Source organism: Rhinatrema bivittatum, chromosome 2 (genome assembly GCF_901001135.1).
Source record: "Rhinatrema bivittatum chromosome 2, aRhiBiv1.1, whole genome shotgun sequence".
Lineage (NCBI taxonomy): Eukaryota > Metazoa > Chordata > Amphibia > Gymnophiona > Rhinatrematidae > Rhinatrema > Rhinatrema bivittatum.
Genome location: NC_042616.1, coordinates 670,019,860 through 670,044,962, shown reverse-complemented (window position 1 = coordinate 670,044,962; position 25,103 = coordinate 670,019,860). Strand labels below are relative to the sequence as shown.

General features: G+C 40.5%; 1 protein-coding gene across 10 annotated transcripts in view; it reads left to right on the top strand.

Moving 5' to 3' along the window:
- STAU2 (staufen double-stranded RNA binding protein 2) overlaps positions 1–25,103 on the top strand; it is a 559,185-nt gene that overhangs the window by 321,870 nt on the left and 212,212 nt on the right. For all 10 annotated transcript variants that reach the window (XM_029591479.1, XM_029591480.1, XM_029591487.1 and 7 more), the window contains one exon: positions 22,492–22,799. In XM_029591479.1, coding sequence (XP_029447339.1) covers positions 22,492–22,799 — 308 coding nt within the window. The remainder of the gene's footprint in view (positions 1–22,491; positions 22,800–25,103) is intronic.

Sequence of the window (25,103 nt, the reverse complement as noted above, 5' to 3'; positions counted from 1 at the left end):
TTGATTGTAAAAGGGCCCTGGCCTTCTACCTAGACCGTACAGAGGCCCACAGGCAATCTACACAGCTCTTTCTATCCTTTGATAGAAACAGGTTGGGTGTTACAGTGTCCAAGCAACCCTTGTCCAACTGGCTAGCAGATTGTATATCTTTCTGCTACCCGCAGGCCGGACTGCAGCTTGAGGGTCACACCACAGCTCATTCTGTGCAAGCCCTGGCAGCTTTGGTGGCCCGCTTGCGTGAGGTGCCCATGGATGAGATCTGCAAGGCTGTGACTTGGAGTTCCCTCCACACCTTCGCCTCTCATTACTACCTGGTCAAAGATGGCCGGCGCAACAGCAGTTTTCGGTCTGTCGGTCCTCCATAACCTTTTTCAGTCGTGAAAGCTAACTCTTCCTGCCTCGGGTCCTTTATTCAGGTTCAGACTGTCTCCCTCTGTAGCCAACAGCACCAAGGTTGTTGTGCCCGATGGCACCTGGTTGGATCCCAGTCGGTCTTGATGTTGTTCAGTAGCAGCCTGTAGCTAGGTATTCACCCATATGTGAGGACTGCCTTCCTGCTTAAGAACATGCCATACTAGGTCAGACCAAGGGTCCATCAAACCCAGCATCCTGTTTCCAACAGTGGCCAATCCAGGCCATAAGAACCTGGCAAGTACCCAAAGAACCTGGCAAGAGCCAGGAGAAAACAGAGTTGTTTACCTGTAACAGGTGTTCCCCTAGGACAGCAGGATTTTAGTCCTCACAAAACTCTCCTGCCTCCCCGCGGAGTAGGTTTCTTTTTTGAGTTTGTTATTTTATTTTATTTTTCGCAAACTCTATATCATTAGACTGGATGCATGGATAGTGGCATGCTGGGCATGCTCAGTGTTTTCCGTGCTGGGCTTCATCTGATGTTGTCACCCATGTGTGAGGATTAAAATCCTGCTGTCCTAGGAGAACATCTATTTCAGGTAAGCAACTCTGCTTTTTCTAAGTAACCTTTAACAAATTAAGAAATACAAGTGAAAATAAGGTGACCAATATAAAAAGTTTATTCTGATGCCTAGCATCCTGAATGTAATCCACTCTGAAATGGCTGAAATGCAGAATAAAAATATAACAAATAAAAATTAAAATAAAATAAATGTTGAAGAGATCTATAATATATTAGTAGCTTTCATGACTTTACTTTCATAGTGTTAGCTAAAGACTAGCAGCATAGTTTGGAAAAGTCCTCCAAATGTTGTATCAGTAAACATTTTAAGTGAACCAGATCAAATGATCATCTGTTGTACTGCAAAATAAGGTAATAGTCCTTAACTAGGATAGGGTGGCATTTATTGAAGCAGAGAAGAGTTTGATTTTGGTTTAGTCTTTTAAGATGCCAATATTCAATAGGCCATTTAGAGGACAAGTTATCTGGCTACAGTTAGCCAGATAGCTTGTCCAGTATATTCAGTGGGGTAAATGTCCCGCTGAATATACATTTAAAGATATCCAGCTACATTTAGCCAGATAACTTTAACCCTAACCAGCCATTGATTGAATATGGCTGATTAGGTCTAAAGGTATCTGGCCTTGTGTAGCTGGATAACTTGCTAAGTAGCAAGTTATCCAGCTACACAAGGCCGGATTGCAGTCACCTCATCACGATGAGGTGATATCTTCAGAGATATCCGGGTAAGTAGCGCATCTTTGGGGAAAAAAAAGTCATGAGCCTCCCAGCCCAATGCCCCCCAACACCCCCCCCCCCAACACACACACACTATCATATGAATCTACCCCCCTCCGCAGTTCCACTAAGCTGCCAGAAACTTTACAACTTTTAAAAGACATCGCAGCAGTTTTCAGAAATTAGGTCATCAATTAAATTGGTCTGATATAGGCAGAGAGGTGACAGTGTTCTACTTGAAGAAGCAGCAGGGAATGGGATCACTTCTCCTGAGTCAGGGAGTGATAAGATTGTGGATCAGGGCCATTTTGCAGAAAGGCTGCTTCACCAATTAATTCTTCATGATAAATCCTGGAATCAGAATGTAGCAGACAGCATATTTTTTAATTTGGGATTTTTAGCTTGCCTTTTCAATAGTGTTCAAGGCAACTGAACAGCATTTTTAGAATTCAGATACAATAACTCCCTTCTCCAAAGAGCTTACAAATGAAGTAGGTACCTGTGGCATTGGGAGAAAGTGACTTGCCCAAGGTCACAAGGAGTATCAGTAGGGGAAGTGGGATTTGAAAACTGATTTCCATGGTTCTAAACCCAATGCTATAACTACTAGGCCACTTTTCTTTCCTAAAAGGGAACATTTCTCAGAGACTACTTTCAAATGCTATTCCTGCTTGTCTGTTTGCTGCTGTTTAACTTAAGATGAGGTGGCAGATACTTATCAGTCCAAGTGGACTTCTTGCCTCCCCATATCACCTGTTCAAGGAGAGGTTCTTTTGGATAAGCTTCTTTTGGCGGGGAATTCCAATGATAAGTCTGCATGTACTGACTTAGAATAGGAAGATACCAGCTTTTTCTTCCAAAAGGAGAACAGAAAGCAGACTAGCATCAGATGCTCTCTCCCTGCTTTGGGGAAAGAAACTTCTGTACACATAACCACCGATACCGATAGTGGCAAAAAATATTGCTAAAGTGCAGAAGAGACCAGTGAAATGTGATTCTAATAATTTCCTCTTGGTTAAGATATATTTGGTTTCCGATCCTCTGGGATTGTCTTTCAGAAATGTTGGACATTTTTCAGAATTGGAAAAATGTCCATTTCAAGAATCAAGAAATGTTAGTTCACGCCATCCTCCAATTCCTCGACTTCATGGCCTAGATGATAAGAGCAAAGTAATTTGCTCTTTTAATCTTTTTGATTCAGTGTTTTAAAGTACTTCTGGTTTATAGAAAATAATTTAGTAGGTCATAATTGTAAATGGAGGAGGAGTGTGATAGCAAAACCCTAGATACTACTACTAATCATTTCTATAATGCTAGCAGCTATTAGATATATGTGGGGCTCTATGAAGACACATAAATGATAGTTCCTGCTAAGTTAAGCTTACAGTCTAGTCAAGACAAACATTCAGAACAAAAGATAATTTGTGAATTTTAAGAAAATTTTAAAAACCAGTGGCTATGATCAGAAGAGCAAGGGGCTAAGGTTAAAAGTAGCCTCAAAAAGGTCAGTTTTTAGGCTAGATTGAATAAGGCCAGAGAAGAAGCATGATGCATCAACTCATAAGAACATAAGAAGTTGCTATATTGGGTCAGACCGAGGGACCATCAAGCCCAGCATCTTGTTTCCAACAGTGGCTAATTCAGAATACAAGTATCTGGAGACATTAAATAGATCCTATGCTACTAATGATGTTAATAAGCAGTGGCTATTCCCTAAGTCAACTTGACTAATAGCAGTTTATAGACTTCTCTTCCAGGAACTCATTCAAACTTTTTTTTTTAACCCAGCTAAACTAAGTGCCTTAACCACATCCTTTGTCTATGAATTCCAGAGCTTAATTGTGAGTTGTAAGAGAGAATTTTCAACAATTTATTTTAAATGTATTTGTTTATTTATTTATTTATGGTTTTTATATACCGGAAGTTCCTGTATACAATACATATCACTCCGGTTCACATTTAACAGAAATAACTATCGCCGGGGAGGCGATTTACAAGGAACATATCGAATATAATGAATGGATAATCTATAATAAAAATACAATCTATTATGAAACAACTAGGATCAGCTTAGTAACCCAAACATGAAACATATAACTGAAGCAATATAAACATTGTATCATTGCCGTCAGGCAGGATAGGTGTTGTTGAAATGTGCTACTAGCTAACTTCATAAAGTGCCTTGTAGTTCTTCGATTATCTAAAAGAGTAAACAAACGATTCACATTTATTTGTTCTAGTCCTCTCATGATTTTGTAGACATCCATCATATCCCCACTCAACCATCTCTTCTCCAAGCTGAACAGCCTTGATTTTTTTAGCCTTTTCTTATAGAGGAACCATTCAATTACTTTTATCATTTTCTTCGCCCTTCTCTGTACCTTCTTCAGTACATCTATATCTTTTTTGAGATGTGGCGACCAGAATTGAACACAGTACTCAAGGTGTGATCTCACCATGAAGCAAGACAGAGGCATTAGACATTCTCAGTTTTATTCACTATTCCCTTCCTAATAATTTCTAACATTCTGTTTACTTTTTTGATCACAGCAGTACACTAAGTCGACAATTTCAATATATTGTCTACTATGATACCTAGATCTTTTTCTTGGGTGGTAACTCCTAAAATGAAACTTAACAATGTGTAACTACAGCATGGGTTATTTTTCCCCCTTGAGCATCCCTTTATATTTGTCCACATTAAATTTCATCTGCCATTTGGATGCCCACTCTTCCAATCTCTCAAAGTCCTCCTAAATGTTGCAATCGGTGGACAGCGGGTCCATCCCACGGTCCGCCACGCTTTCCTCCAGCCTGGACCCGTCGTTGCCACCTCCCAACACTAGGGCCGGCCTCCCTAGCAAGATGCAGCCGTCGTCCGGACTCCCACGGGGATTACCTGACATTGGCCTGTCTCTCCAAGACACAGCAAGAAGCCGTGCTATGCTCCTCTTGTGTGGCAGGATGCCAATACCGCGGGACCCTGCCCCCCTTAGGGCGTTCACTCCGATCTGCTAATTAAAGGGCCAGCAGTGGGAATCCTGCTGGAGTGCCTCCAAATGAGATCATAGCCAGCAGGGTATTTAAGGCTTCCCTGGACATTCCTCCAATGCCTCAGCAATAGGTTGTCTCAACTTGTTTCTTGTTCTTAGTTCCTGATCATGCTGAGTGTATTCCTGAGTCCATATGTCTGGTTCCTGATTCCTTGCAGTCTGATTGTTTCTGAGTTCCTGTCACCCTGGTCAGTTCCTCCTCCATCTGATTTCAGTGTTTGTCTTACTCCTGTGGTCTCTCGTCTTCTCTGCTCTTCTTCGTCCTCATCTTTTAGATTGAATGTCTGTCTTTTGACCTCAGACTGGCTCCTGGCTTCATCTCGGATTTACCTTCTGGCTTTGTCCTCTGCTTGGACCTTGAAGCTGCTTGACCTCTGCCTGCCCCAGACCATGGCCTGCTCTCACTCTTGACTGAACTCCACCTGCGAGGGGTGAGTTCCTGTTTAACTTTCCCCATTCCTCCAAAGGGCTCTTCATTTTCTTCTTTTTCATATGGGCAGCATTCTTCCTCATCTCCAGTCCCCACACATAGGGCACAGCCTTCTTACTGGGTTATATCAGTCCCTCTGAGTCCCCCTTGTTCTTTCGCCTTGAGTGCCAACCATGCTTAGGAGACTATCCTTTGTCTACATGGACATTATTCTCTAATGTTGGCTGTGTTACCATGTTGATATCTGTCACTTCACGTTGATCATACTGGCAGTCTCTGGCCAAGTGACTGCTCCTTTCACAGTTGAAGCAGGTAGGAGAGGGTGTGGTCTGGGTTCTGGCTCCAGTCCTCGAACTGTCCACTTCAGAGGGCCATTGCTATGTCCTCTGCTCTCATTACTGTGCCATGATGCCTGTGTGGGTTGCCTGTCTAGAGTGTGCACCATGTCAGGCATTAACTGGATCTGGTAGAAGGCATCTGCCACTTCTAGTGCTTATTCGTCCACACCATGTCAGACATTAACTGGATCTGGTAGAAGGCATCTGCCACTTCTAATGCTTTTCCCAAAGTGAGTCTGGGATGCTGACAAACTCAATTCTGCTAGGGCCAATTGAGCCTGTTTAAGAACTGTTACAGAAGCATTTGTTTGGCTACCTGAAAACTAGTCTTTGCCTCAAGCCATAGCCATTTCCATCCGGTGTGTTTCAATCAGTGAAATAAGTTTTGGGAACTTTTGTTGGAAGGTTTCTGAAGTATAGTCTATCTTTTCTAGGATGGTGGTCTTGACTTCTGCATAGGTGTCCCTTCCCTCTGGATTGGCTGATTGAAAGGCAGCTTGGCTTTTGTCTGTCAGCAAATTTGCTAGGTATGTATTCCAGTTAGCTTCTGGCCAACACGTCATGTGGGTGACCCTTTCAAAATTTCTCAAGAAAATATCCAGGTTCTCCCCACCTTAATCTTAAATAGGACAGGCAATGGCAGATTCGCCCAGGTTGTGGCAGTATGCATGGCTTAACCAGCCTGTGCCAGTACCCCCTGTTGCTGGGAGAACTGTTGGTTGAACTGTTCCTGTAAATTTTGAATGAATTTCTGGAACTTCTGCTGGCTTTCCTCCAGAACTTGTATTAGCTTCTCCATGTTAGTTTATGGGTCCAGGTTACCCAGTGAAGCCCTGAAAGACCCTGCACTTCTCCCGAGCATCTATGCAAGAAATATTCATCTTTCTTTTCTTTTTTTCTTGAAAACTATACCCTGTCTGTTTGGCACTGACTCACTCTTAGCTCCATCTCTGCAGATGGAGATATTCTCCTTAGCCTGATTAAATTCCTCTCATGGGCAGCCATTGTCTCTGGGCTCCAGGAAACAGGAAAAAGAAAAAGATTTTCTTGTGTTTGTCATGGGTTTCTGGCTGTGCAAGCGTAGCTCAGAAATCCATGAACTGACACCATATGTGGCACCATGTGCAGTCAAAATGACTAGAGAATAGATGCAGGCTCTACTGAATATTCAGGAACTTTATTAAGTCGCAACAGAAAAAACACTGCATATCTTTGCAGTATATAAACAAAGAAAGCAATATAGCAACTTACAGTCTCTGAGTCTGGGCCTTTCCTATAGTTCCTCCTGGGCCTGGCTAGAAATATACCTTCCCAGGGACATGCTCCTGGACCAGGATTCCCAGTTGTCTGGGGCTTAAGAAGGACTGAATCCAGTCCCTTAAGGTATTCTGGGTTTTTCTCTTGTATATCCCTTCACAGATCTATACATTTTTCATTCAAATTACCATTTACAATTCTAAATAAATATTTAGATAATTTTAATAGATCTGCCAATTTGCATTTTTGTATAAACATAAATGTACCTTTTCTGAGAATCATTGTCATACAAAAAATCTCCCTATTCTAAGCATGCAGTGTAATCAATTTTTGTAAGACTTAGAAATTGGAAAAAATCCAAAGTGTTGTTCCAGACAGCAGTTTGATATTTGGGTGGATCAAGTAAAAACAGTAAAAGGGCTGAGTAAGCCTTTGAAATGTTTGTTTTAAAGATTATTACATCAACGGAACAGACATCTGCTACTTGAAAGATCTGGTTTTAAACTTTATTCAGAGTGCTTATTTTCTTTAAATAGATTCTTTAAGAATCATTTACATCAATACACCAGATGCAAAGGATTTTATAACATGTTTTCTTAGAAATAGAAGATTTTTATAGGAAGAAAAGTGCAGATAGAATTTGGATAATTTTATGTTTGTCATTCAAAATGCTCTCTCTAAGGTTATGTGATCCAACAATTAATAGACTACTTAGGTGGAGAAGATTATGCCAATATAACACCTTTACAACATAGCTCTACAGACTATAGCATGCACTTGTGGTGAAATGGCAACTGCATAGTTTTCCGGAACAAATTATTTTATTGTTTTTTAATGTATATTTCACCTTGCGTGACATTTCAAAGCAGATTGCATTTGGGTACTGTAAGTGTTTCCCTATCCCAAGAGAGCTTACTCTCGAAGGGGCCAATTTACTAAAGGATTTTTCCTATTTTGTGTCTATAAGAAAAATGTTTAATAAATAGGGCCCTACGGGACTCATTCACTTAAGATTTGTAAGTTTGCAAGGAAGGGATCCAACTTTTAAAAGATTTTTAATTTGCTATAGCTGTGTGCACAGAATATTCCAAATGCATATACTGTATGTTGCAGGTTCACTCTTTGGGTGCGGTGAAACACATATCCGCTGCTCTGAAATAAAGCACTTCAAGCCACACTTACACGCTCACACCCTGAGTGCAGCACAACTGTAGATGCAAGGATAAGCAGTGTTTTCTTACTAATGCTAGATTACAGATAGCACTGCCGCAAAAGTAATAGCAAAGACAATAGTTTCAATGATGTAGTACAAATACTTTTCTTACAATTATTAGGAGGGAGGCTGAAGGTTCAGGATTCTCTCTCTGCCTGTCTCTCTTCCCTGTCTCTGCCTGAGCTTATGCCACTAATCCCAGGGAGCTCTAGTCATAGGAGCCAACTGTTCATATTGATTGGAATACCTGGGAACTCTCTGGATTTAGCCCGGAGACTCTGGATATTTACACAAATATCTGGGTCTTTGGGCAGGACGCTCAAGTCTCCAGATGCTGCACAGATTCGCTGAGATGATGGAGGACGCAAGTACAGTATTAGTATTTGCTTTCTTGGCAGGTTTTGCCTGCTCTCCGCACCTCAGTGCAGTAATTGTGATTAATGATGTGAAATCATCATCAGTTCACTGACATGTGACAATGTGACACACTGTATAAAAGGGAGGGAGGGAAAGAGACAAGTGAGTGGCCTAAGGTGGAGAGTGGAGAGCTGGGACAAGGGGAGATGGAGAGGCCTGGGAAAGGGAGTGTTGGATTCAGGGGTGGGGGATGGGGTGAGCAGGGACTGGGCTGTGATTGAGTAGCAGAGCAGATACTCGGATTTGTGGGGGGAGAAAAAGATGGTTGGAAAGAGAGAGTGCAGGGGACTCTGGGATTAGATTGGTTGGCATGAGGACGAATGGGGAATTGAATGGAAACTTCAAAAGGAGAGATGCAGGGCCTGGGATTTTGAATGGAAGAGAGTGTGTGGCATTTTGGAGTGAGTGGAGGGGACGCAAGCAGGGACTGGGAGATTGAGTTGCAGAACGCTGAGATTCGTTGGAAAATTTGGAAAGGAGGAATTTGGGGATTGAGTCTGTATATTTTCTAATTTGTGGTTACTTATTTTGTATTTGGTGAGGGTCCATGCACTGCATGTATTAACCAATTGAGGGATTCTGCAAATGTGTGGTTTCTCTTGGGTCATGTGTAGTTTCCATAGCAATTTAGCTTGTTCTGTTTTCCAGTAAGAGATGTAGTGAAGTGATGTTTTAGCATTTGTAGTAATATTTTTCATAGGTTGGGTTGTTGTTTGAGTCCAGGCACCAGTCAATTAACATCCCTGTGCAGGCCCTCCCCCCGCCAATGCACGCAAATCTCAGGGTAAGCAGAACTCAAAAGTTCCCACAAATTACTCTTCCTTGGATACAGTGAAGCAGCTTGCTCAATACTAGGGATACTCAAGCACCCACATCTATGGCTGTAATCCACCCTGGGACCTTGGGATTCTGCTCCCCTAATCCTTTCCTTGTGTGTCACATACTACTCACTGACAACATATGTAAATAGTAACAATGAACAACAGATATAACATGCTAAAATCACCCAGTGATAATCAAGCTCAGATAAACTCTTAAGCCTGAAATCCTGCTCACAGCACTGATTTTTTTTTTTAACAGGTCCATTGTGTGTGGTAGACATAATGCCAGAATTTGCCATATAGCTCTCCTTGGGTAGATCCGTTACCCCAAGACACACAATGCCACACACACCCTGAGTCAGTATAACTGTAGATTCCAGAATAAGTATTTTATTATATATGCTCAGTTTTGCTTAAGGAAGAAGACAGGGAAAAATAATACACAAATGCAGCAATAGCAATAATAATAATAATGCAGTGTAATACTTTCCTTATGATTAGCAGAAGTACAGCTCATTCTATGAAGAATTGTAAGACCTCTCTCTCTCTGTCATGATCACTTGACACAGTCTGCCTTTTCAATATTATTATGTGATGACTAAGTGGTGGGGAGCACCATCTCCTCTCCCCCCCATCCCCTCCCCCGCTTCCAAGAGTCACAGCACAAAGAGTAACACGGAATGCTTTCACACTGAGCTCGGCCTCTTCAGACACATATGTCCTTCCCTAATTCCTTAAAATTGGTTGTTTTTTACTCTGCTGCAAATACATGTTTTAAGGAAAAGCAGTTAGTTTTGTAGTGTGTGTTCTGGGTTCAGACGGGCCCAAATCAGACGTCCCCTTACAATATTTTCTAAATATTCTTTATGTAATATGTTGCCCACTGATGTTATTGAATACAAATTACTGTTGTATCTTGCTCTTTGGTAATATTCTCAGTTGAAGATGATTGTCTTATCTGTATGTCTGAAGATGGGTGATGAGATTGTTCTGGGATCACCAGACTATGTGGCAAATTAAGCAAGTGTTTCTGAGCATGATGGTTGTCCCTGGGTTGTTGATTTGTGCCACAGCACACTGTTTCTGCTCTTCCACCTCCTATTAACATTGTAGGGTTTCAAAGTGCAGAGATCCATCTGTGGTAGTCATCGGCAGTAGGCACCCCTTAGTTAGTGTTGATGTTGAATTTCTTCCTGTTGGTCTTGAGGATGTCCTGTAAGTAGTTTCTCTGTCCTCCTCTTGACAGTACCCTTTGAACTGAGGGAATAAAACTTGATTTAGGAGTTTGGAGTCAGACATCTGGACAATGCAGCCAGTCCAGTGAAGTTCATATCAAATGATTATTATGTCAATACTCTTAACATATAACGTATCTAAGAAAATTGACCTCAAAACTGGAGTTCCACAAGGATCTGCATTGTCTGCCACTCTATTTAATATTTATCTTTTACCAATCTGCCAAATACTAGATGATCTACAAATAACATACTACCTCTATGCAGATGATATACAACTTCTTATTCCCATAAAAAAACTCCATTGATGAAACATACAAAGATACCTCCATGATACTTGACTCAATAAAACAACTCCTATCAAATTTAAAACTAATAATCAATATTGATAAAACAGAAATAATTATCATGAACAAAAAATCCAACTTAATTCCACCACCTCAATTCATTGCTAACAATCAAATCAATTTTATATCCCCTATCAATCACACCAGAAACCTTGGAGTTATCATGGATAAAAACATTTCCTACAATATGCACATAACTACTAAAATCAAAGAAGGATATCACAAGCTCCTAGTTCTCAGACATTTAAAACATTTCCTAAATTCATTGGATTTCAGAACTGTCTTACAACTCTTAATTTTCTCAACAATAGACTATTGTAATTCCCTTCTAATTGGTCTTCCATTCATTAGCATCAAACCTCTGCAGATTCTTCAGAATGTAGCAGCTAGAATTTTAGCTGGAATAAAAAAATATGATCACATCACCCCAATACTAGTGTCGCTTCACTGGCTTCCTATTAAATCTCGAATTGATTATAAGATCCTGACCATCATTCACAAATTAGTGAATGCTGATCACCATAAACATACTGGTTTAAAAGTCACTCCACAAATTACCAAAAAAAAATCTTCGATCTAATAACACTTCTTGTCTAAATATTCCTCCCATCAAAGATGCTCGACTATCATCCACTAGAAATAGAGCTTTCTCCATTGTTTGTCCAAAAAAATGGAACTCTCTACCACTTTATTTGAGAACTCAAACCAATATCAAAAAGTTCAAGAAAGATCTAAAAACTTTCCTTTTTCATACAGTCTACATTAATGATCATCTATATCAACAATCCATCTACAATCAACTCAACCAACCAAACCCAGGCACGAAAGAAAAAGTATCTACAACTAGCATCAACCATATTCATTACAATTCGGAACTTATAAGAAGTAATGATAGAATCCCTCCTTTATGATAAATTAATACTATTACTGTTACTTCCCTTTTTTTCCTTTTCCTCCCTTTTTCACCCCACCATCTTCTCCTTCCTTCCATTCCCCCCCCCCCCCCCCCCATTGTTACTTTTTTGTAACTATGTATAATTTATCTGTTTTTGTTTGACTTTGTAAACCGTTATGATGGCTGAACCGAATGACGGTATATAAAAATGAATAAATAAATAAATAAACATATGCTTGCCAGAGGACACCAAGGAGGTAATTTTCAAAAGGTTTTATGTGCATAGAATGATTGAAAATTGCTGCTTTTATGCCTGTCACTCCTTTGAAAATGCTGAATTCTCAAAGCTTTACGCACATAAGTGAATTTTACATGAGTAAATAGGCTTTTGAAAATTGCTATGATATATGCTCTTTTTACGCATGTAACTCCTTCGAATGTTGGTATATTGTGTTTTGACTGAATCTAGAGAATCTTTTCAGGCAACATTCTCCTGAGGTGTTTCCATGTCTCAGCTCCTCCTCATAGTTGGGTGGGGATCTCAACTGCAAAATAATCCATGAGCTTGGTTTTAAATCTGTTGTCACAATCATTGATAACAGATCTTTTTATTGGGCACATTTAGGCTACACATGCAGATTTGAGACAGTTTTGGATTTCTTTGATGATGTCAACCTTCTATGAGAAATGGCCTCTGAGGTAAAAAAAAAAAAAAACATGCTCATACCTTGAATCTGAATGGCTGGGGATAGCTCATAAAAAGCTTATTGATGGTAGACCTTCACCTTCAGAATGTTAGACATCAGTATCATTTTTTATATGTCTCTGTAAAGACATCAACGGGATTCTGAAGATCCATTTCTGAATGAACAAACAGTATAGCATTGTCATTGTATTGAAGCTCAATGACTGAAATTGGACTGATCATGGCTCTAGACTGGAGTCTGCTGAGGTTAAACAAATTCATCCATTTAATATTGTAGCCTCTCTGTAACAAGAAGCTTGTCAGTGATCAGTTGAAGCATCACAGTAAGGAATATCCAAAAGAGTGTTAGGGAATAATGCAGCCTTTCTTGACATCCTTATTAATTTTAAAGGGGTGTATGATGCATCAAGATTCACTACTTGCTTGTTGTCATGGCTCAGAAAAAAATTGGTGATGAAGTTTGGTGGGCCTCCATACTTGTCAGGAGAAGGCACCGGTGGTGGTCAAACCAGCACCAGTCAAGAGATGAAGGGCCAGATCCTTAACAACAGAGCCAACCAGGGAATAGAAGTAAGTAAAGCCAGAAGCCATGAGAGACCAAGAAGGGAAAACAAGGCTACTCCTTCCAGGGAACAAGATTAGTCAAAGCCAAGCTAAAAGGGGATTACTGGGAACAGAAATTTGTTCACAGTAACCAGAAGGCTATCCAAGCTTTCTAGTAATGTGAACTCCAGTCTTCCACAATGAAGCTCTGCTACTTGCTTAAAGTTCCAGCTCCTAACTTGTTCCAGTCTGCCAAGTGACAAGCTGCAGTTCCAGCTCTAGTTCCCATGCCAAGTGCCAGATCTGGTTTCCTGTACTAGTGAGTCCAGTTGTTGTTCCCAGAATCAAGTGGCCAAGGCCCATTCCAGGCCTCCAATTCCACTCTCTGCTTATAGCTTCAGATTCATTCATTGCTTCAAGCCTCCAGTTCCAAACTCTGCTGGGAGCTTCCATTCCAGTCACCACTCTACGCTCCCAGTCCTTGCTTGTGGCTTCGAGTCTCAGTTCCATTCTCACATTCAAGCTTCCAATTCCAGCTCTGAGTTCCAGTTCCAGCTCCAGTTCCAAGTCCCAGCTTTAGCTTCACATTCAAGTTTCAGATTCCAGCTCCATGTTCCATTTCTAGCTCCGAATCCTAGTTCCAGCTTCACCTTCAAGCTTCAAACGCCAGCTCCTGTTTTGAATCCTGGTTCCAGTTTCCAGCATAAGTGTACCAGGATTCTCTATCAGCGCACCAGGATTCTCTCTATCATATCCCCCCTCAGCCGTCTCTTCTCCAAGCTGAAAAGTCCTAACCTCTTTAGTCTTTCCTCATAGGGGAGCTGTTCCATTCCCCCATTTTGGTAGCCCTTCTCTGTACCTTCTCCATCGCAATTATATCTTTTTTGAGATGCGGCGACCAGAGTTGTACACAGTATTCAAGGTGGGGTCTCACCATGGAGCGATACAGAGGCATTATGACATTTTCCGTTTTATTCACCATTCCCTTCCTAATAATTCCTAACATTCTGTTTGCTTTTTTGACTGCCACATAACACTGAACTGACGATTTCAATCTGTTATCCACTATGATGCATAGATCTCTTTCTTGGGTGGTAGCACCTAATATGGAACCTAACATTGTGTAACTATAGCATGGGTTATTTTTCCCTATATGCATCACCTTGCACTTATCCACATTAAATTTCATCTGACATTTCGATGCCCAGTCTCACAAGGTCTTCCTGCAATTTATCACAATCTGCTTGTGATTTAACTACTCTGAACAATTTTATATCATCTGCAAATTTGATTACCTCACTCATCGTATTTCTTTCCAGATCATTTATAAATATATTGAAAAGTAAGGGTCCCAATACAGATCCCTGAGGCACTCCACTGTCCACTCCCTTCCACTGAGAAAATTGTCCATTTAATCCTACTCTCTGTTTCCTGTCTTTTAGCCAGTTTGTAATCCACGAAAGGACATCACCACCTATACCATGACTTTTTACTTTTCCTAGAAGCCTCTCATGAGGAACTTTATCAAACGCCTTCTGAAAATCCAAGTACACTACATCTACCGGTTCACCTTTATCCACATGTTTATTAACTCCTTCAAAAAAGTGAAGTAGATTTGTGAGGCAAGACTTGCCTTGGGTAATTTGTTGCCAGAGGATGTAGTTAGTGCAGTTAGTATAGCTGTGTTTAAAAGATTGGACAATTTCTTGGAGGAGAAGTCCATTACCTGCTATTAAGTTCACTTAGGGGTAGATTTTAAAAAAATAGCGCGATCGTGTACTTTTGTTCGCGCACCAGGCACAAACAAAAGTACGCTGGATTTTATAAGATACGCGCGTATCTTATAAAATCCGGGATCGGCACGCGCAAGGCTGCCAATTTTGGGCAGCCTGCGCGCGCCGAGCCGCGCAGCCTGCCTCTGTTCCCTCCGAGGCCGCTCCGATTTCGGAGGGAACTTTCTTTCGCCCTCCCCTCACCTTTCCCTCCCTTCCCCTACCTAACCCACCCCCCAGGCCCTATCTAAACCCCCCCCTACCTTTATCCATGGATTTATGTCTACCGGAGGCAGACGTAAATCTGTGCACGCCAGCGGGCTGCTGGTGCGCCAAGACCCAACCCGGGGGCTGTTCCGGAGGGCGTGGCCATGCCCCTGGAACGCCCCCGGGCCCGCCCCACATCCCCGGGCCCGCCCCCCAAACGCTGCATCACGCCCCCGAAACGCTGCGTCATTTGGCGATGCCCCCGACACGCCCCTTTTAAAAAGCCCCGGGGCTTACGCGCATCCTGGGGCTCTGCGCGCGCCGGCGGCCTATGCAAAATAGGCGTACTGGCGCGCGAGGGCCCTGGTCGCGTAAATCCGGCCGGATTTACGCGGGCAGGGCATTTAAAATCCGCCCGTTAGAGAATAGCCACTGCCATTAGCAATGGTAACATGGAATAGACTTAGCTTTTGGATACTTGCCGGGTTCTTATGCCCTGGATTGGCCACTGTTGGAAACAGGATGCTGGGCTTGATGGACCCTTGGTCTGACCCAGTATGGCATTTTCTTATGTTCTTATGTAAAGCCATGCTGACTTTGTTCCATTAAACTATGTCTTTCTATATGTTCTGTGATTTTGATGCTTAGAACACTTTCCACTATTTTTCCTGGCACTGAAGTCAGGCTAACCGGTCTGTAGTTTCTCGGATCGCCCCTGGAGCCCTTTTTAAATATTGGGATTACATTAGCTATCCTCCAGTCTTCAGGTACAATGGATGATTTTAATGATAGGTTACAAATTTTTACTAATAGGTCTGAAATTTCGTTTTTTTACTTCCTTTAGAACCCTGGGGTGTAAACCATCCGGTCCAAGTGATTTACTACTCTTCAGTTTATCAATCAAGCCTACCACATCTTCTAGGTTCATCATGATTTGGTTCAGTCCATCTGAATCATTACCCATGAAAACCTTCTCCGGAAAGGGTATCTCCCCAACATACTCTTTACTAAACACCGAAGCAAAGATCCTTCTTCCAATTTTTGAATGAAGATCTTTTGGCTAAAATAGCTTCTTTCACCTCCCCTTTTAACCATGCCGGTAATCGTTTTCCCTTCTTTCCACCTTTTTTAATGCGTGGAATACATCTGGATTGTGCTTCTAGGATGGTATTTTTTAACAATGACCATGCCTCTTGCACACTTTTTACCTTTTGTAGCTGCTCCTTTCAGTTTTTTTCTTACAATTTTTCTCATTTTATCAAAGTTTCCCTTTGGAAAGTTTAGCAAGAGAGCCTTGGATTTGCTTACAGTCCCCCTTCCAGTCATTAATTCAAATTTGATCATATTATGATCACTATTGCCAAGCGGCCCCACCACCGTTACCTCTCTCACCAAATCCTGTCCTCCACTGAGAATTAGATCTAAAATTGCACCCTCTCTTGTTGGTTTCTGGACCAATTGCTCCATAAAAATGTCATTTATTCCATCTAGGAACTTTATATCTCTAGCATGTACCGATGATACATTTACCCAGTCAATATTGGGGTAATTGAAGTACCCCAAACTACAAACTGAAGTACCCCAAACTACAAAACAATTACTGTTAATGTCAGTGTACAACGAGCCACACTGTATCTCAGAACAAACACGTTGTGAGCAAAAATTATTTTAGCCTTCTATGTGCCAAATTTCAATTAGTTTGTGTATAGGATCATCATAACACCCACAGTTGGCAAGCAAGTTAGCCTAACCTCTATGGGTCATGTTTAATCATTGGTCCCAATCTATCAAAAGTCTTTTTTATTGAAGAATTATTTTTTATATTTTTATAATTTTTCTAAAATAATGTGGAACGGTACTTCCCTTGTTTACTGGTGGCGCTACCGCACTTCAGAGATAGTTACTTGAAAGCTGTCCAGTCCGACATACGTTTCGCAGGGCTGCTGCTTCAGGGACTGTATGGACGTGTTTTCTCCTAAAGTATCCACTTAGAAATCTAATTTATCGTATCCACATTGTATTTGTCTTTGTAAGTTTTACTCTAAAAGGAATTCAAACATTTCATCGCACATATTCTTTAGCAAAAAATGCCGCACATCCCAAGGGTATATTTGAAAACGCAACTCACCAAACCCTGCCGCCTTTTCCTCTTGTCGGCATCTGTATGGAGAAACCGCGAGATCAGTACTGATTATATGTGAATTGTCATACTACACCTGGATGTCAGGCATACCTAATGAGATAGTATTCACATAAAGTGAATCCACTCTATTTCCTCATTGTCCATATGGAATCACTGTTTGTAGTTGATGAATCCACCTTTGTTCACATTGATAGAGACGTTTAATCCTGTCTCCTCGTCTCCAAAGTGCTGAAACAATTTCTAAAATTGTCCATTGAATTTTGGAATACTTATGATTACGTTCTTTGAAATGTGCTACAAGAGGATCTTCCTGCCTGTGTTTAAGCAACATTTGTGTTCTGTTAATCTGGTGCTTATAGGGCGTTTGGTCATGCCCACGTACGTGAGGGGGCATGGACAAAATATTGCGTAGACCACATGTGAAGTTTTGCAAGTGGCACGGGGTAATGATATGATGTTACCTGGTGCCAGATGTAGCAAACGTATCTGTATCTCCGAAGCGCAGTAGCGCCACTAGTAAACAAGGACTGGACAGCTTTCAAGTAACCATATCTCTGAAGCGCGGTAGAGCCACCAGTAAACAAGGGAAGTACCGTTCCACGTTATTTTAGAAAAATTATAAAAATATAAAAAATAATTCTTCAATAAAAAAGACCTTTGATAAATTGGGACCGATTATTAAACATGACCCATAGTGGTTAGAAACACAGGCTAACTTGCTTGTCAACCGTGGGTGTTATGATGGTCCTATACATAAACTAATTGAAATTTGGTAATTGAAGTCTCCCATTATTACCACACTACCAATTTGGTTAGCTTCCCTAATTTCTCTTAGCATTTCACTATCAGTCTCACCATCTTGACCAGGTGGACGGTAGTATACTCCTATCACTATAGTCTTCCCCAACACACAAGGGATTTCTACCCATAAAGATTCAATTGTGCATTTTGTCTCATGCAGGATGTTTATCCTGTTGGACTCTATGACGTCCCGGACATAAAGCGCCACACCACCTCCCGGGTGCTCCTCTCTGTCATTGTGATATAATTTGTACCCCGGTATAGCACTGTCCCATTGGTTGTCCTCCTTCTACAATGTCTCTGAGATGCTAATTAAATTTGTCATATTCACTGCTGTACATTCTAATTCTCCCATTTTACTTCTTAGACTTCTGGCATTAACATACAAACATTTCAAAGTTTGTTTTTTGTTTGTATTTTCATTCTGCTTTTTAATTGATAGGGATAAATTAGAATTTTTTAGCTCAGGTGAGTTTTCAGTTACAGGCACTTGGACTACTTTTCTTATAATTGGAACCTCACTATCGGGATGCCCTAATTCTAATGCATCATTAGTATCCTTTGAAGATACCTCTCTCCGGATCATGCGCTGCTGAGCAACTGTCGGCTTTCCCCTTTGTTCTAGTTTAAAAGCTGCTCTATTTCATTTTTAAAAGTTAGTGCCAGAAATCTGGTTCCACCCTGGTTAAGGTGGAGCCCATCCCTTTGGAAGAAACTCCCCCTTCCACAAAAGGTTCCCAGTTCCTAACAAAACTGAATCCCTCTTCTTTGCACCATCGTCTCATCCATGCATTGAGACTCCGGAGCTCTGCCTGCCTCTGGTGACCTGCACGTGGAACAGGGAGCATTTCAGAGAATGCTACCCTGGAGGTTCTGGATTTAAGCTTTCTACCTAAGTCTAAATTTGGCTTCCAGAACCTCCCTCCCACATTTTCTTATGTTGTTAGTGCCCACATGTACCACGACAGCCTCCCCAGCACTGCTAAAATCCTATCTAGGTGATGCATGAGGTCTGCCACCTTCGCAGCAGGTAGGCATGTTGCCAGGTGATCCTCACGCCCACTAGCCACCTAGCTGTCTACATTCCTAATAATCGAATCACCAACTATGATGGCCGACCTAACCCTTCCCTCCTGGGCAGTAGACCTTGGGGAGATATCCTCGGTGCGAAAGGACAATGCATCACCTGGAGAGCAGGTCCTTGCTACAGGATCCTTTCCTGCTGCATCAGGTTGATGCTCTCCAATCATGAGACCTTCTTCCTCCAAGGCAGCACCAGGGCTGCCAGTCTGAAGTTGGGAGTTGGCTACTATGTCCCTGAAGGTCTCATCTATATACTTCTCTGTCTGCCTCAGCTCCTCCAGGTCTGCCACTCTAGCCTTCAGAGATCGTATTCATACTCTGAGAGCCAGGAGCTCTTTGCATCGCATGCACATGTACAATTTCTCACTGGCAGGTAAAAAATAATACATGTGACACTCGATGCAAAAGACTGGGAAGCCCCCCTCTTGCTGCTGGACTGCTGCCTTCATCTCAAATATGTTCAGTTCCTACTTAAGTTTTAGGTTGCTGTGGGAGTAGAAATGTGTCTAGTTAATGTCCTTTAAATGTATTATGAATTCACTATATGTCTGGTAGTGGCCTACATGGGAATGAGCAAACTCTCAATAAGGTGTGTGGGTTTTTTTAAAGTGGCACCTGCCTGTAAATTAAAGGATGAGCTAGGGGTGGGTGGGCGAGGGTTTGGAAATACAAACAGTCTAACTTCAGTTAGTCAGCCAGAGTGACTCACTGCTCTCTTTATTAACAAATGTTGGTACCTAATCAAAACAAATCACATTACCTCAACACTTTTCCAAGGTGAGTAACTGAACTGAACTTTTCAACCTTTTTACTTAGGTATACACTGCTCCTAGCTTATTTCCAGCTTCTGGCTACTTTTTTTTTTCTTTTTTTAGTATACAAACACTCTAACTTCTGCTTACTAGCTGCCTTACTGACTAACTATTTAAAAATACAAACAGTCTAACTTCTATTTATTTGCTGTCTTACTGACTATTAAAAACACAAACACACTAAATAATATTACCAAATAGTTAACTTTGCCCCAATACTTTTAAAAAAGATAATGTCCCAAGCAAAACCTTACTGACTCCTTTCAGCCACCAGCAAGGTGATCCTCTCCTCTCAGTGCTCCCACTGGAGGAGAGGACTTCAGCCTCTCCTCATAAGTCATTCGAATGAGACCCACCACCATTTTAGTCACCATTCTCTGGACTGCCTCCATCTTATCTCTGTCCCTTTTGAGATATGGTCTCCAGAACTAAACACAGGTCTCCAGGTGAGGTCTCAACAAGGACCTGTATAAGGGGATTATCACCTACTTTTTCTTACTTGTTATTCCTCTCTCAATGCAGCCAGCATTCTTCTGGCTTTTGCTGTCACCTTGTCACATTACTTCACTGTCTTCAGATCACTAGACACTATCACCCCAAGGTCTCTCTCTTGTTCTGTGCATAACAGCCCTTCATCCTCCATCACATACAGCTCTTTTGGATTACCACACCCCAGATGCATGACTCTGCACTTCTTATTTTATTTATTTTATTTAACATTTTTCTATACCGACCTTCAAGGTTAAATACCATATCAGGTCGGTTTACATCGAACAGGGGTAGATCAGTGTAACATAACATAACAAAGGAACAACTTTTTATAATTAGTGGAGGTAAAGCAGAAAAGTAAGAAAGTTACATAATAACAAGGACCATGAACTAGGAAGCTGAATTCAGCTGGAAAAAGAGAAACCTTAAGAATGTATTAAATTAAAATACTAGGAGACTAGTAACTGATGAGAATATTGAAGGGGCGAAGTTCCAAATTCAATGCTGAGTAGTTGTAGTTGTCTAGTGAAAGTTTGAAGGATCAGGGAAGGCTTGTAAGAAGAGCCAAGTTTTGAGTTTTTTTTTTTTAATTCTTGGCATTGAATCCCAGCTGCCATATCTTTGCCCACCGTTCCAAGCTTCCTTAAATCACGTCTCATTCTCTCTGCTCCTTCTGGCGTGTCCAACCTATTGCAGATCTTAGTATCATCCACAAATAGGCAAACTTTACCTTCTATCCCTTCTGCAATGTTGCTCTCAAAGATATTGAACAGAACTGGTCCCAACACCAATCCATGTGGCACTCCACTTAACACTGTTTCCTCTTCAGAGCAGGTTCCATTTATCATCACATACTTCTTCTATCCATCAATCAGTTTGTAATCCATACCACCACTTTGGCACTCACTCCCAAGCTTCTCGTTTTATTGACGAGTCTTTTATGTGGTACTGTATCAAAAGCTTTACTAAAATCCAAGTAAATCCCATCAAGTTCTCTTCCCTGATCCAATTCCCTAGACACCCAATCAAAAATATCACTCTGATTCATCTGACAGGACCTTCCCCTGGTGAAACCATGCTGTCTTGGATTGAATATCACAATAAGGCACACCAACTCTCAGATATATATTCCCAAAACAAAAAAGATCGAGGTGAAGCAATGAAACAGTTAAAAAACATACACAAAATGTTTACCAGTGCACATCTAACAATACACCGGTTGCTTGTTTTTGATAGGAGGCTTGATGCCTGGGAGAAAGTGTATAATGATCCCTTGAGGCAGGCACGAATGTGCCGAAACATTGGCGATGTCAGGGTCTTCATGAGAGCAGTAGTTCAGCATGGTTTCAGGCTTTATATAGTAGTTTTGAAGATAAGTCATTAAGGGTTTTATTTGGTATTAATTATGGTACATAAAATTAATATACAAGTAGAAATAAGAATATAAAGAGATGATTATAAAGGATTAAAAATCCAATGTGCTTTATGACCACAGTTTAAAGCCCATTATGAGCAAAAGACTGATGATTGCATTTTGCACTGAAGATTGATACAATTCCCTCATTTTGGGGTGAATTTTAAGAGTTGCTTGCATTAAAAAGCCCATATATGTGAGAATATGAGCCAAGCATGAGTAACTTATATTTTAAAACTGGAAAATTATGCACATATAGGTGCATGCATGAGCAACAGAACACGCAAAAAAAGGGGCAGATCGGGGCATTCCAGGGCAGGGACAACATTTATGCACGTAAATCCCAATTGTAAAACCGGTGAACGCACCGCACATCAGGATATTACCTGCACATATTTACTTCTGTTCTTTTTGAGGTGTAAGTCAGAATAAAACTCGTTATATCCAAAAACTGATGTTCATTGATTTACTCAGTCTTCTGTTTGTTTTGGAATGTAAAGTTCAAGGACAAGGGATTATCAAAGGACGCTGAAAGGAGGGAAGCGCAGAAAGAATGTGAGAAAATTTCACTGAAAGGGTAATGGACACCTGGAGTAGAATCTCAGTAGAAATTATAGGAGCAACACTGTAGCATAATTCAAGCATATGTGAGAGAAATGCAAAGGGAATTAAATGGCAGAGGAAGAGAGAAGACCACAGATCAAATGAGGCAGACACAAATGAGTCGACCAAGTGGTCCTTTTCCTCCAGCGCCTTCTAACTGTGTAGATTAATATCAGGTGAGAAACTCCTTGGTTTATTTGTCAAAGTCCATATAAAAATCATGGTAGACATAATGGGAATGGTCTTTGCTTTTATTTTCAGCACCAAAGGGAATTCTTCATCTCTCTCCTGATATTTATCAAGAGATGGAAGCAAGCCGCAACAAAACCACCCCTGGGCCTACCTTAAGCTATTTGTCGTCCAAAGAAATAACTGAGGGTTCGAGCTCATTCTTTAGCCCTTCTGCCAACTTTAACAGCACGGCTACAATTGCCAGAGAGCTCCTCATGAACGGAACATCTCCAACAGCAGAAGCCATAGGACTGAAAGGAAAAAGTCTTCCCTCTCCCTGTTCTACAGTGCAACCTTCGAAACAACTGGAGTATTTGGCACGGATTCAAGGCTTTCAGGTATGGTTAAAAAAAAATATATATATATATACATATATTATAGTCTAATAATAATAGATGCAGTTTCTTTTAAGATTTCATTCTCTTTTAATCTTTCAGTTTTATGTATTGAAGGTGTTTTCCTTTGAGAATTCTTAATCTAGAATTGCATAGTAACAATGAACTTTTACAATGGAGACTTTAAATGTTTGCATTTGTATTTTGGACTTATATTTATTACTGTTTTTCCCTCATATGTACTGTTCAATGGCATTGTTGTAAAAATAATTCATTTTGAGTACCCTTTCTGAGGGAAAATGGGGAGGGGCAGTTGAAACAGATAGCTAAGATTGTGTTTAATTGAGTTGGGATTAGGGAGAATATTAGCTTGCTGCTTCATCATTGGTGCACTCTGTCAAATTACATTTCATTGTCTCATTTTGTTCCAACTGCTATATTACACTTATATTTTAGTGACTTTTTGGTAGAACTACCTAAACTGAAGTCCTGTTGATGTTTTACACTCCATTATCACCTCATCTGCTAGAGAGCTATTTGATTTAAAATGTCTTGTTCGGCTTGTTGGTTTTCTTGTACTCATTTTGGCACTGTAAAAATAACTAAAATCTGAAAACTATCATGCTGTAGAAAATTTAGCAGTTAATGAATGGTTAAGTGGGTATTACATTTCATTTATCTGCAAAACAGGAGAGAAAATCCTAATAAATAGTAATTGAAGCTCCAAAGGTTTCACATTTCCTTTCAGATCCATTCAGATATATGTACTTTACGGTAACATTTTATGTGCAGAAAGCCAAAGCTCAGTTTATATTCTTGTTATGCTGTGTTTCCCAAACTAAGATCTGCTTCCTGCTTATATAAATTCTGTAAAAAAACAAAACAAAAAAAACCAACTACATAGTCTTTTCCCATTAATGCTTCTTGCACAATCTTGTTTGCTATAGCCAATGAAATTCAAAAATCTTTAGGCAATTTATCTTTAGTCAGAATATAACCTGATTAATCTTTAGAGCACATCACTACTTGATTAGCTACTATTGAATAATATAGTTTAACTCTTGCTGGAAGAGTTGACCAATTTGGAATATGTCTGCAGGTTTTCCAGTGTGATCTCCCCGTACGTAAATTGATAAGTTGAAAATGTGTGCATGCATGCATGCATGTGTAGGAGAGTGGTAGGGTCTGAGGACCTTCTCTGAATAACTTTGGCTTTACTGCTAAGCACTGTGCCATAACAGAATCACTGAATTAAGCTGGAGCAGTAAACAGAATCTCTGTGAGAAATAGCATAGTGGCCTATAAGGTAGATACTGTATCACAAGGCACTTTGCAATTTAACGGCAGAAGGCACATTGTGACAGCCCATGTCTTTACAGTGCAACTTTCTTAAACATAGTAGTAAACATTTAAAAATATAAACAATTTACTGATACATGGCATTTCTCAAGTTTTGACCGCCTTGAATTGATTTTTACCATTTGAATTGAATTTTAGGTGATGGAGACAATACATGATTTGCTCTAGAATGCACTTTTTGCCTTTGTTTTTATCAACAATTTAAAGTAACTGGTAGTTGCATTGGCTAAGCCTACAGGTAACTCATTTTTTAATGGTCTTTTTGAACCCAGTGTGCATATGCTGAAATAGTTTTGTAAATTAAGTGTTAATATTATATTCTTTTAACTTTTTATGAGAAATAATTTCAGACTGGAATTTGCAAATAAAATCCTTAATAAAACAAAAGCTCTTTCACATAAACAAAGGTTCTGTTCTTTGACGCATGCAGAGGTAAACAGAGTTCAAATTACCTATTGTAATGAAGCCAAGATCTCCACACAAGAAGCCTGTACAAAAATCTGAAAAGCAGTCTTGGACCTTGCTTTTTATTTTTTTTTTTTTTCATTATGCAGTCTAATATAAGGTTTAATTTTCTAAAGCATGTCTCAAGAAATTCAGAATTCAGTGGTTGTAAGAAATCAGCATTATCTTTTCTACTGTGGTGATACTCTTTAGATAGAAAAGGGTAAAGCAGAGGATTCTTATGCTTTTTTTCTAGGCTACTGATAAAGGGGATGGAACAGCTCCCCTATGAGGAAAGGCTGAAGAGGTTAGGGCTGTTCAGCTTGGAGAAGAGGCGGCTGAGGGGGGATATGATAGAGGTCTTTAAGATCATGAGAGGTCTTAAATGAGTAGATGTGACTCCGTTATTTACACTTTCGAATAATAGAAGGACTAGGGGGCATTCCATGAAGTTAGCAAGTAACACATTTAAGGCTAATTGGAGAAAATTCTTTTTCACTCAAC